Source organism: Pteronotus mesoamericanus, unplaced genomic scaffold (genome assembly GCF_021234165.1).
Source record: "Pteronotus mesoamericanus isolate MK-2021 breed Mesoamerican mustached bat unplaced genomic scaffold, CSHL_Meso_final contig_24, whole genome shotgun sequence".
In the NCBI taxonomy this organism is placed as follows: Eukaryota; Metazoa; Chordata; class Mammalia; order Chiroptera; family Mormoopidae; genus Pteronotus; species Pteronotus mesoamericanus.
Genome location: NW_026555100.1, coordinates 22,551,613 through 22,566,270, shown reverse-complemented (window position 1 = coordinate 22,566,270; position 14,658 = coordinate 22,551,613). Strand labels below are relative to the sequence as shown.

Sequence of the window (14,658 nt, the reverse complement as noted above, 5' to 3'; positions counted from 1 at the left end):
TTGGTGAATTTTACCAAATACTGAGAAAAGAATTAATGTTAACCTTTCTCAAACTTTTCTAGAAAAATAGAAGAGGAAGAAACACTTCTAAGCTTATTTTCTGATGCCAGCATTACCAAATCTAGGTGAGGCCACCACAAGAAAATTAAAATACAGGACAACATGTCTAATGAAAATAGATGTAAAAATTCAATAAAATATTAGCAGACTGAATTAACAATACATTAAAATAGTCATACGTCATGATCAAGTGGGATTTATTCAAAGGATGGTTCTTCATTCACAAATCAATGTGATACATCGCATTAACAAAATAAAGGATAAAACCACATGATTATCTCAATAGATGCAGACAAAAGCATTTAACAAAAATTGACATACTTTCCTGATTAAAAACTCTCAATAAAGTGAGTATAGCAGCAACATACTTAAACATAATAAATGCCATATATGAGAAGCCCACAGTTAGTATTAGACTCAATGATGAAAGGTGAAAGTTTTTCCACTATGGTCAGTAATAAGATAAGAATGCCCACCCTTACCATTTTTATCCAACATAGTATTTTGAGTCCAAGCCAGATCAGGTAAATAAATAAACAGAATTTAAATTGGAAAGGAAGTGGTTAAACTGTCATTATTTGCAAAGGACTTATTATACAGAGCCTGGCACAAATAACATCCCTCTTTATTTAAAACGTTTTTTATTACAAAATCATAAGCATGCAATTCTTTAATATAACAATATCACACACTAGCACACCATAAGATGTTTTATGTGAAATGTTCAAATTAAAACTATAAATTATTATACCCATATTATTACCCTACAAATCACATTCAAGCAAGTGTTACTTCTACTGGACCCTGTATGTAGAAAAACTCTAAAGATTTCCAAAGAAAAACTGTTAGTACAATCAACAAATTCAGTAAAGTTGCAGTAAACAAAATCAATATACAAAAAAGTGTTGCATTTTTATACATTAATAATGAGCCACCAAATTAAAACAATTTATCATTGCATCAAAAAGAATAAAATATATAAGTAAACTTAACCAAGAAGATGAAAGAGCTGTATGTGGAAAACTATAAGACATTGATGAAAGAAATTGAATAAGACAAATAAATGGAAAAAATTTTCATATTAGATTAGAAGAATTGATACTGTTAATATGCATATACTACCCAAAACAATCTACAGATTCTTTGCAATCTCTATCAAATTTCTGGTGACTTTTTTTTTTCACAGAAGTAGAACAAAGCTGGAGGCATCTTATGTCCCGATTTCAAACTATATTACAGAACTATAAAAATCAAAACAGTATGATATTTGCATAAAAAGTGACACATAAATGATTGGATAAGAATAGAACCCAGAAATTAACCCATGTGTATATGGCCAATTGATTGACAACAAAAAAGGCAAGGATATACAATGGAGAAAGGACAGTCTATTCAATAAATGGTGTTGGGAAACCTGGATCATTCTCTTACACCATACAAGACAATGAACTCAAAATAGATTAGAGATGTGAATGTAAGAGCATAAGACTTAAATGTGAAACCATAAAACTCCTAGAAGAAAATATCAACATTGAGCACTTTGACATGAATCTGGGCAGTGATTCTTTTAATTTGATACCAAAAGAAAAGACAACAAAAATAAAAATAAATAAGTAGGACTTCATCAAACTAAAAAGCTCTGCACAGTGAAGGAAACTATCAGCAAAATAAAAATGCAACCTATAAAATGGGTTAAAATATACATAATAAGAAGCTAATGTCCAAAATGTAAAAAACAAAAAAAAAAACTCATACAACTCAATAGCAGATAAACAAAAATGGGCAGATGGCATGAACAGACATTTTACAAAGAAGGTTTACAGATGGACATTAGGTAGATAACAAGATATTCAACATCGCTAACAATCAGGGAAATTCAAATCAAAACCTCAGTGATATCACCTTACACCTGTTGGAATGGCTATTATCAAAAGACAAGAAATAACATGTTGGCAAGGATGTAGAGAAAGGAGAACTCTTGTGCACTATTGATGGGAATGTAAATTAGTACAACCATGATGGAAAAATAGTATGGAATTTCCTCAAAAAATTAAAAATACAACTATTCTATGACACAGCAATTTCATTTTGGGTATTTATCCAAACAAAATAAAAACATGAATTCAAAAAGATACACAAACCCCTGTGTTCACATTGTTTACAATAGCCAAGACACAGAAAAATCCTAAGTGTTCATCAACAGATGAATGGATAAAGAAAACGTGGAATATATACATGGAATTTTATTCAGCCATTGACAAGAAGTAATTCTTGTTATGTGCAAAAACATGGATGGATCTTGAGGACATTATGGTAAGTGAAATAAGTCAGACAAAGAAAGATAAATACTATATGCTCACTTATATGTGAAATGTAAAACAAGACAAAATAAAGCTCACAGCTGCAAAGAACAAATTGGTGCTTCCATAGTCAGGTGACAGGGGTGGGTAAAATGGGCTAAGAGGCTCAAAAGGCACAAATTTTCAGTTAGAAAGTGAATAATAGGAATATGATGCAAAGCATGGTGACTATAGTTAAAAATACTGCCCTGCCCAATTCTCTACTCATAGGAGTGGTTACCACTAAGAAGTAGCAATGAAGGATAACTTTTTTTTATGTATTTATGTTTGGATTTTTTATAACCAGCAGCTGTTTATTTTGGAATTAAAATTTTTAATGCTTGTTATTTGTGTTAAAAAATAATAATAATATACTACATATATGAAAGTTGCTAAGGGAATAGATCTTAAAATTTCTCATGATAAAAATATTGCAACAATGAATAATGATGGATGTTAACTATTATGGTGATAATTTTGCAATATGTACAGATATTGAATCATTGCAATGTATAACTAAAACTATAAAGTGTTATATGTTAATTATGTCTCAATAAAATATGTAAATAAATTAGCTTAGCACCCATTTCAATTAATAAAAGAAGAGAGAGACTTCCAGTCAAAGAAAGCAAAGTAGTAAAAATATCTTTACTCTTTTTTCTTATACTAGGTTGCTTGGTAATGGTGTAGGGAAGGCAACAGATAAGGCGTGGAAAGGCAAGAATAAAACATAGGATAATGTTTAGCTACAATGAAAGTTTCAGCAACCATACATACCAAACACTGCAGTGTGGATAGTTACTAGGAATTATGCTGGCAAACTGGACCGTAAGCATGACACCAAAGTGATATATATGGTCCTGGATATCATATCTAATGATTTTTTAAATTGGAATAAAATCTGGAATTATAGATGGACCTTAAAAAAAGCAAGGAATGTTCATATAAAGACCCGTTAAGCACTACAGAATGGTAGAGAAATTGAGGTAAAGGCGATCTCATACAGATATCCCAATTCTTCTTTTTAAGGTCTGTCATGTTGTCCAACAAAATGTAAGGAAGCGAACAGAGGGAAAGTGGCAGTGACCACAAGGTTTCAGAGAACATGATAGGGCTTTCCTGAGAGCCATGCAACCTCCGAAACACCAAGAATTGAGGGCCAGCAGAATAAATGATCTGATGAGAGATTTTCTAAGGCAAAAAATCCTAGTGAAGAATGCTAGATTTCCTGCTTCTAACCCTGCTTGCTCTGTTGTTCAGGGTAGTTCACTCCATTTAAAGTTAATCAGAAAGGGCCCAATGGGACTCATTCTCTACCCCTCTCATTACTATAGCCCCCTCTACACACCAGTTCCTTTCTTACTTACTGGTTTTGTTCAAGCATTCACAGTCTGACTCCGAAAAAGATGAATTTATCTCCAGTTTTATGTTTAGATTCAATTCATCTATTCCAGTCACACCAAATTCCCCTGGTGACTGGCATTGATTGGATTGGGCACACAAGCTGAGCTGATCCAAACAAACCTAAAGGGAGACTTTCAATATAAATTCTCAATGCCCTTAATATGCACTCAGCAAATAATTATTGAATGTATATAAGTCCTTATTTCCACTGGTAGTCATCTTATAACTATGGAGGAGAAATAGCCTTAGGATAAAGCCAACACTGAGGTATGGTAGAATAAAAACCTAGAAAGAACCTAGGTCACTGAGGCTCTGATTCCACCAGGTCTAGAGTTCACCCTACCTCTGAACTGCCATTTATGTGAGATAAATGTCCTTAATGTTTTAATCAGTTTCAGCTGGTGTTTTCTATTAATTTTTAGCTTAAAGATACATAAGCAAAAGGCAGCTAAATAACAAACAAGAGAAACGAATCAAAGAAACATAGAAGGATTATGATCTCTCTAAGAAGTAACCCTGAAATACCTGCAAGTATTCATAGATAATAGAAGTAAACTAGCAGAGCTCAGGAACACTACAGAGCTAAAAGTTTTATTATAAGCAACAAATAGCATAATAGCAATTCAATACTCAGCCAGGGAGATAATAGATAGATTTGGGAAAAATAATGGAAAATAGAATAGGATATAGAAATGATTCAAGGAAAAGGGTATAGAAGCGAAATGACATAGAAAAAAATTGCAAATGTGAAGAACATGTTTCAAATTGGATAGAAAAACATTAAACTAAATAACAGAAAATTAAATGACGTAACAGCTTGATGAAGAGTATCCTTTTGATCAGCAGTGACCATGGAAAAATGGATTTAGAGTACTATCACCACCATGTGTTCTTGTACAATTTTCTAATTTCAATGATAAAGTGTTCATATGGATATCTAAGCCATAAAAATATGTCATAAATGGTGTTGGGCCTCTACCTTTTCCATAGTGTCTTTAATACTAAAAGGTAGCATATCAAGAACTATTTAGTTCTGAGGGAAACAAAGAGTGTAACCCAGGAATTTATACAAAGTTATGCTTACAGTATAAAAACACCACATAGAAGTATACATACACCCTGGTCCTTACTTAAAAAATGCTACCGTATGACCAAGTCAACTAAAAGAAGAATCAAAATTAAACAATAAGGAATATAGAAACTAGCAATAGGGTTGTGATGGACTTTGGATCTAATTAATTAGAACTTAGATTAAATAATTGAATTTTGAGTATTGAACAGAATGAAAATGTTATAATCTTTGGCAATCTTAATACTAAAATTAAAAAAAAAAGTTAAGATGAGGGAGAGAACATAAGAATAATTACAGGAAAGCCCATTTGTCCTCATTTACAATTAAGAATCTTAAGTATTCTTCTGTAGTTAAATTATTGGGTTGGCCAAAAAATCCATATTTTTTTTCCATAAAATAAGAGACACATTTTTCGTTTTCACCAATAATTTTATTGATTTGAATATTTTGAATATGTCAACTATCTCCCACATGGACCAACATTGTCTTGATTTGATGACTATCAATTTCAACTGGTCTACGCTACCATGGAACATTGTCCAGCAAGAAATCTCCAGCATGAAAATTCGCAAACCACTTTTGACATGTTCAATCAATGATAGCACCTTCTCCATACCTTTTTTGTGTTTCAGTTTTGTTTTTACCTTTCTTGAAATAATAAAGCATAATATGCTGAAAATGTTGCATATATTTTCTTTCATCTTCAATACTAAAATGGCTACACAAAAATTCAATAATTTTGATAAGTATTTTTTAAATGCACACTGATATGACAACTGTCGTAATACAGTCTAACAAAATTATTTTGAGTGAAGTTAAAGACAACTAATTGCTACTAGGGCCATCTTACGAGGGGCAGGGGGAATGAACTTTTTGGCAAAACCAGTATGTCATTGTAAAAAAGAAAACTCCCAAATTTAAAGTATTTAAAAATTGTTTTCTTAATTTAAGAGAAATCTTTTAGGAGTTAATATTATTGGTGAAGAAGCACATATCTGAAATTTAGCATTTCTTTTATTTTAAAAGGGCATGTATTATATAACCCTGTGTCTTTCCATCTACATAGAGAAATATATAAAATTATATTTAAAAATGTTAATTACTATGAATATTTTGGGGTATTGGATGATTTTTACATTTTTCTAATTTTATGTTTTATATATTACATGACTGTCTTGGATTGAATATGCATCACTTGTAAAAAACACAAAAGTGATCTTCAATAAGTGATTCTTGTCTTTTGAAGATAAATGAAAAAGTACAATAGCAAAAGTATGCATGTATTAGGAAAATAGTAAACTGACAGTCAAAACTCTAAGATATTGTTCTTTCTCATATTTTAAGCAAAAATTAAAACTGGCAGGTTAAATTACTAGCTAATGACATATTAAATTAAATAGAAAGTACCTGTCACAGAAAATTGAGACAGAAACTCTAGGTGAATAATCATCGCAGTTCTGAGCACAATCAAATCCCCTACTTACTTCCTATTTTAAGCAAATCAGTGTGGCTGCTCAAGAGAAGAAAATATTTTGCACTGCTATGAATAAGCATGATAGACAAAAAATAATAATAATAATAGCCCATATTTTTCCAAAGAGATATGAGCCCTGAATTAGGAGAACAATTAATTTCCAAAGAAATAATTTTTCAAGGTATATCACATTACTTTCTTATCTGAACTGACTTTAGTCATCTCTGTATTCCCTGGTCTTGGCACAAAGCCATATTCCAAGGATATATGTAGGTTAAAAAAAAAAAAGCAATAAGGCTGGCTCATGATCTCTTGGGTATTATATTCTTCCCAACAAAGAAGATGCCTTGCATTAGGTTATCTACTGAGCTCTGAAGAGCAGGGAGAAAAGGATAGGAGGAGCCCACTTCCATAGAAGTGTTCTTTCAACAGATATTTACTGATCACTTACTATGTGCTAGGCATTCTGCTAGATTCCAGGAATACCAGTGGAGAACAAAATTTAGTCTGGGAGAAAAGACAGATACAAAACAAATAATCACACAAATGAAGAAGTAATTTCAAAGCATAGTAAGTGTCATAAAGGGTGCTGTAAGAGAAAAAGGAGAAAAGAAGAAAAGGGAGTATGACAGGGGGCTCTGATTTGGATAAAGTTAAAATTTGATCATTGGATTGTTTTATGTTGGTTGATTAAGGTTATGTGATTGGTTATATTGGGTTGATTAGAGAAGGCCTTTTTGAGGAAACAACATAATACTGAAGCTAAGAAGTGATAAGTTAGACATTAGCCAGATAAATCAGGGCAAAATAAACAGCACCCTGAGTGAGGAAATGGCCTGGTACTTCAGAGAAACAGAAGGCTGACAAGGCTGAATGCCCCTGAGTGAGGATGTAATGCCAGCAAGTGGAGTCCTACCATTGATGAGCTTGTGGCCCACCCTAAAAGTTTTGAATTTCATCTAAAATGTTCTCAATGACATGATAAGTATGAGAAAGAGCCAGACAGTGGAAGAGGCACCTTGAATGATTAAGGATGGCAAAAGGGGAAAAGCACCTGCACTAAAAAGAAATGAGAGAAAAGCAGACAAACTTGACCCATTAGTGATTTTGCTAAGCGGTTTACTTAGAAAGATTTCCATACTGTTTTGCTATTAAGTGTGTTATTCCATTATCTTCCCAAATATAAGCCCAAAAACAAGAATTGATGTCATTTATGGAGTTATACTAAGTTTCCTTATTTAGAAAATAAAAGTAATATCTCTTTTCATGTCTCTCATTCTTGCAGCCCACCTTTCTCAGGGCCAGATCCAATGAAAACTTATAACATCATATTGAGAGGGATTGACATGATAGAATTTCCAAAGAAGATTGCCAAAAATGCTGCTAATTTAATTAAAAAACTATGCAGGTAAGCATTTCAACCACATTATTTTTGAAAAGTGTATAATATTAAAATTTAGATTTTTTATCAATTATTTTGTTTTTAGGGACAATCCATCAGAAAGATTAGGGAATTTGAAAAATGGAGTGAAAGATATTCAGAAGCACAAGTAAGTAGTCTTTCCTTATAATTTTAAGTTGAGAAGACCTGAAAGCATTTCTCTAGACTGATGTTTTTTAAAGTTAGTCATTGTATAATGGATACAATTAGCCACAAGAAATGTATATTTAATTCTGGTATTATATTCCCTATGAGACTATTAAAAACAAAAGTTCTCCATCATATCATGCCTAGTTCCTAGACTAAAACCAAAATATATTTCTGCAACCACTTTCTGTTTAGATAGCATGACAAAGAAAAAAAATAGTATATAGCCTCCAAAAAAAAAAGAGCATCTTAAATATCAGACTTTATGCATGTTGATAGATGTCTAGAGCTAACCTAAGATCAAACTGTTTTTTTTTCTATTTACCTGTTTCTGTAACACTCCCAGGAAATTCACTTCCATACCAGAGGAACTTATTTACCAAAATACCTAGGACTATCTAAGAGGTCTGCTAAGAGTTTGGTATAAGCATTTGATAATGGTGAATTCTTTCAAAGATAAAAACACAACAAAAATGAACCAAATGAACAAAAAAAAAACCCTTTGTGTTATTTGGTCAACATTTTTACAGAAAAGCTATACACAAAATACATACACTGTATTAAAAAAAGAAAAAAGGGAGGAAAATGAGACATGTAGAAACCAATACAGTGACGTGAAAGGTTGATTAACTAAGCTTGCCTATTGAATCAGTGGCAAAGATGGGAAGATAATTTTCTGTCCTGACTTTTCACGCATAATTCTACCTCCTTAAAAAAAAAATTTTGTAAGACACAGGGCCAAGTATGTTATGACATTTTTTAAGTTATAATGATAGCGTAGGGACAAGGTCATGCAGATATTATGACAAATTACTAGACTAAAAAGGAGTTGCTTTCTAACTGGTATTTAAAGATTTGACAAATGGATTTTTAAAAATCTGTTTAAATGATGCATTCCAAAAAATCTAATTTTTAAAAATCTGAAATTAGGTAGAAAATATTTTTCTCACATTGAAGATGTTTGCCTATTTTTCATCAGTCATGGGCATCACAATGTTTCACTGAGAAGGCTTTAGCTGAGGTAAAATGCTTTTAACTCTTTTTTTTTCCCTTCCTAGATGGTTTGAGGGCTTTAACTGGGAAGGCTTAAGAAAAGGCACCTTGACACCTCCAATAATACCAAGTGTAAGTAGATTTTCCATGATATACATGAAAGTGTTTGTCAGTTATTTTTAAAGTTTTATTCTATGGTCAGATAAAATAAACAATAGAAGTACCATATTAAAATAATTACATCTAAAATCCAAGCTTAAAAACAGATAAGCTAGGGGATGGTTTTTATATGTACATGTATATGTATTTTACTGTTACCCTTTTTAACTATTCATTCTAATTTGTTTCTTTTATTTGTGAATAAAAGTTGACTTTTGGTATGGTAAATGTTAAGGGTATAATGAATCTCCTTCAACCAGGGTTTTTTTCCCATAATATATAAACTTTATACATCATTATCCAAGAATAAGATTAATTAATTAGTCATATTCATGAATTATTAGAAATATGTATATTTTAAATTTCTTCACATGTGTGTTTTCTCTACATAAGATACAGTACATATGTGAGTATACTTGAGGGAGTTAGAATAATGTATGTTACTTTATGTTTATGATTTCAGTTTACTTTCTATCTTGCTCTGTCCCCAAGAGCCTAACCATAACAGCCACATCAGAGCATTCCTCTGGTTTCTGGTAGCGTTCGGTCAGTATACCAGCAATCATTTTCAACAGCTATGGATTCCTGGCCAATATCGTTTGATTCATGCCCCCACATAATTCCCCCTCCCTTGTTACCGTATTACTCCTCCCTCCCCATTTCCAAACCATACAACAAAGCCACAATATTCAAAATAATATATTTTTGGCAGAAAAATAGACATGTAGAAAAATGGAACAGCTCAGAGATAAACCCACGCATATATGGCCAACTAACTTTCAATAAAGTGTCCAAAACATACACTGGAGAAAGGAAAGCCTCTTCAATAAGTAGCTGTGGGAAAATTAGAAAGCCATGTACAAAAGAATCAAACTGGAGTTATCTGATACCGTACACAAAAAATAACTAATAATGGATTAAAGGCTTGAATATAAGACCTAAAACAATAAAATACGTAGAAGAAAACACAGGTACTAAACTATGGACCTTGGTTTCAAAGCGTTTTTTTTTGAACTGGACCCCAAAAGCAAGAGAAATAAAAGCAAAAATATAAATCGAATGCTACTAAATCAAACTAAAATCTTCTGCACAGCAAAAGAAACCATCAACAAAGTGAAAGGGCAACCAACCAAATGGAAGAAGGTATTTGCAAATGATACCTCTGATAAGAGTCCAATATCCACAACATATAAAGAACTCATACAACTCAACAACAATTTTAAAAAAAACAACAAAAAATAGGCAGAAGACCTGAACACTTTTCCCAAGAAGACAATACATGTGGTCAATAGATATATCAAAAGATGCTCAACTTCACTAGGTATAAGGAAAATGCAAATCAAAGTAACAATAAGATACCCTATCATACCTGCTAAAATGACTATTATGGCTGTATCAACAAGACAAGAAATAACAAGTGTTGGAGAAGATGTGGAGAAAAGGGAACCCTGACACACTACCAGTGGGAATGTAAATTGGTGTAGCTTCTATGGAAAACAGTATGCAGGTTCCTCAAAAAATTAAGAATAGAGCAACTGTATGACCCAGCAATCCGTCTTCTGTGTGTCTACCCCTCAAATTTTGAAAACACTTATTCATAAAGATATATATATACACTTATGTTTATTGCAGCATTATTCACATTAGCCCAGGCATGAAACAACTTGAGTATTCTTCAAAGGATGATTAGATAAAAAAGATGTTTAAATCCAATTAAAAAATGGGTAAAGGACCTGGGCAGACATTTTTCCAAGGAAGAGATACAGAGGGCTCAGAGACATTTGAAAGGATGCTCAGCATCACTAGTCATCAGAGAAATGAAAATTAAAACCACAATGAGATACCACCTCACACCGGTCAGAATGCCCATCATAAACAGATCAACAAACAACAGGTGCTGGCGAGGCTGTGGAGAAAAGGGAACCCTAGTACACTGTTGGTGGGAATGTAGACTGGTGCAGTCACTATGGAAAACAGTGTGGAATTTCCTCAAAAAGCTTAAAATGGAACTGCGTTTTGACCCAGCAATTCCACTGCTGGGATTATACCCTAGGAATCCCAAAACACCAATTCAAAAGAACCTATGCACCCCAATGTTCATAGCAGCACAATTTACAATAGCTAAATATTGGAAGCAACCTAAACGCCCATCAGTAGATAAGTGGATCAAAAAACAATGGTACATTTATACAATGGAATACTACGTGGCAGAAAGAAAAAAAGAACTACTACCCTTCCTGACAGCATGCATGGAACTGGAGAGCATTATGCTAAGCGAAATAAGCCAGGGGGGGAAAGACAAATACCATGTGATCTCACCTATAAGTGGAACCTAACCAACAAAACAAAGATGAAAGGAAAATATGACCAGCAACATTGAAAGAAAAAAGAAACCAACAGAGTCAAGAGAGAAGGAGGGAGGGGTGGGTGATGAAAGGGAAGGGAAGGGGAGGGAAAGGAAAGGTCAAGTCAAGGAATAAATATTAAGGACTCATGGAAAAAGCCAAAGTAGGGAAGGATTGAGGGAGGGAGGTAGGGGAGGGGAAAATGATGATAGGAAGGTGGAGACAAATGTATTTGAACAAAAAATAAAAGAATAAATAAAAAATTTAAAAATTGCTATATTAAACAAGAAGAGATTTAAAAAAAAAGATGTTTACATATATACAATGGAATAGTACTCAGCCATAAAAAAAATGATAAAGTACTGTCGCCATATTACTTTGAGACACTCCCAGACACAACTGTGTTCTTCTATCCTTTCATCAGGCTCTAAAACAAAAAACTCTCTTAACACATCAAAATTTTTGCTAAGTAGCTAGTCCACTAAGGGGACTAAGCATTTATACTATATTAACTTGAAATCTATTTTAGTTGATGGCATTTTTATTTTTATTCAATACTGGATATGTCTAATAAAATGTGCTAGATCTTAACTAAGGGGAGAGGCCTGCTTTGTGGTCCTGAGCCCTTCATTTATATATGTTCTTCTGGGAGTAATTCAAGGCTGTTCTGTATACAGAAACATTTCCCTAATTCTAAGATTTATTTCTGTGCTAATGTTTATTCACAAACACAAACAAAACAAAAAAGCCATTACCATGTCCTACATTATAGATGCTAATTGCATTCATAAAGTTCTGTTTTTAGAAGAGTAGAATGAGGAATTTGGAGAAATAAATATTAAGCCTAAATTATCCTAAACTAAATGTATCAAGTGGTCTCCTTTTATGCAACAGTAACATTAAATGGGGAGCCATATATCTGTAAATGGTTTTAAATGTTAGAATAGGAGGGAAACTAAAGTGTGTTTCCTCACTGATTTAATCAATGCTCTATAGACTGAACTTTACCCAGTAAATTTTGTCTTGAGTTGAGAAATGGCTTATTATTGTAGTTGGAATAAATACACAAAATCCTTCAGATGGCCTACAAGGCTCTGTATTCGCTGACTCCTGCCTATTTCTCCTATTCATCATTCTGCCCCTCTTCTCTCCTATACAGCGTCAGTGTTGGCCTCTTTTGATCACTTCCCAGCATGGAGCTGTCTCTCACTTCAGGACCTTTGCGTGTGCTATTCCCTCTTTATTGAACTCATTGATTCTTCAGTTTAAAATAACACTTTTTCAAAGAGACATACCATGATGATGCTTATTTTCTCATGGCCCCCCCTTTTTTTTATAGCACTAACCAACCTATAAAATAAATAATCACAAAAATCTATAGATGACTATAATCACACAGTTTATTCCTTACTAGAGTATAATCTCCATGAAGGCAAGAACCATATTTCTTTTTTGTCACCACTATTACCCCCAACATAAAAAAAGCACAAAACCCGATACATAGTAGACACTCAAAAAAGTCATTTGATTAAAGAATAAATAAAGAATGACATTTTAAAATCTATCATGGGATTTTACTAAAGAATCACACGTTTTTATGATTCCTTCTCTCATTTCTAGGTTGCATCACCCACAGACACAAGCAATTTTGACAGTTTCCCTGAGGACAATGATGAACCACCACCTGATGACAACTCAGGATGGGACATAGACTTCTAATGTATTTCTCTTACCTGCTTCTGCCTTGCTGAAGACAGCTTTTTCTGAGACACAGCTGCCAGCAAACCTGAGGGAAAGAGAGAAGATTAGTGCTCGGGGTCACCATGATGCCTTTGATCGATGCTGCTCCAGTAACTACAGTGGCATTAGGACTTATTGCTTAGATGACAATAGTGCTCTTTTTACATGTTTTCTGTTTGAACCTAAAAATAGCAGTTGACATGGTGGTCCTGAAGCAAAGCCTTTCACCAGTAAAGAGATGTTTTCTATTGTTGCAATGATCTAGCTTCGCTCTGAATATAATTTGAAAGACAGTAAGAAACACTTCAATCTAGTAAGAGAGTCTATACCTTGCTAGAATGATCAAAAAGATCAAAAAATAATATATTGGGTACGATAGATTTCTATGGTACAAAAACTGGGCTCTTCCCTTTCTTCAAGTGAGGGGTGGAGGATCTGTTACCGCAGGCCGGTGTATATACCATATAAAAAGAGGACCACACATCTGTTGGTCACTGAGTTCATGTCAAACCAGTGTTCGAAGTTTCATGATTTCATTTCCCAGCAGTGCTGATGACAAGACTGAATGTTACCTTTCCTTTCTGAGAGATTTAAAAAATTGATATGTTAAAAGCACAACTGCTATGGATTCTGCTGAGAAATCCCATAGCAGGTATATATGCATTTTCACAGAGGATTGAAAAACACCCCCAACATGCATGATATTTGTTTGTTTCTTTTTGATAAATTGGCATGACAGAGTGGAAAAAAGCGATTCACAACCATTTCATATTTTTAAAAATATTGTGCTTAAAGATGGTCCTGGAAATAAGTGACTAGCAGCCAATTGGTTTTTATTTATTACCTAACACACCCTCAAAGTGAGGCTTAAAATATTCCCTTTTATAGAAATAAACCCTTGGGGTCAGGGTGGGGTGGGATGGAGAGGGATCAAGATTCATCCAAAAATAAAAATTAAAAACTATATAGGTGCTATGTATATCTTTCATCTGTAAATGTCAGTGTCTGAACAGACAAGAAAAATCTAATCACCACATGTGTAGCCAGAGACTCAAGCATTTTCACTAAATTTATCAAACCAAACTCCTGTCAAATTTCACATATACGACATAGCCTAGAGTTGAGAGAGGAAGGTGATTAAAAACCTGTTTGAACTAGCTTCTTGTCTTAGGCCTGAACCAAAAAAAGAAAAAAAAAGAAAAGAAAAAAAGAAAGAAGAAGAAAGAATAATGAAAATAGAAAGAAAAGGGAAGGAAGGAAAGAAGAAAGAAAGAAAGAAAAGAAAGAAAGAAAAGAAAGAAAGAAAGAAAGAAAGAAAGAAAGAAAGAAAGAAAGAAAGAAAGAAAGAAAGAAAGAAAGAAAAGAAAGAAAGAAAGAGAAAGAAAGAAATCATTGAGATTCATTGATTCTACAGATGAGAAAACTTACTAATGTGAGGTCAAGGAGCAAGATAAGAATTTGGCCAGGTATTATCTTGTCATGAA

The 14,658-nt window shown here is 33.2% G+C and overlaps 1 protein-coding gene across 5 annotated transcripts in view; it reads left to right on the top strand.

Moving 5' to 3' along the window:
- The window catches only part of PRKG1 (protein kinase cGMP-dependent 1), a 1,177,478-nt gene extending 1,163,090 nt beyond the window's left edge, over window positions 1-14,388 (top strand). For all 5 annotated transcript variants that reach the window (XM_054572784.1, XM_054572783.1, XM_054572786.1 and 2 more), the window contains 4 exons: window positions 7,635-7,757; window positions 7,837-7,899; window positions 8,996-9,062; window positions 13,055-14,388. In XM_054572784.1, the coding sequence (XP_054428759.1) occupies window positions 7,635-7,757; window positions 7,837-7,899; window positions 8,996-9,062; window positions 13,055-13,153 (352 nt within the window). In that variant the 3' untranslated portion in view covers window positions 13,154-14,388. The remainder of the gene's footprint in view (window positions 1-7,634; window positions 7,758-7,836; window positions 7,900-8,995; window positions 9,063-13,054) is intronic.
- The last annotated feature ends 270 nt before the right edge of the window (window positions 14,389-14,658 follow it).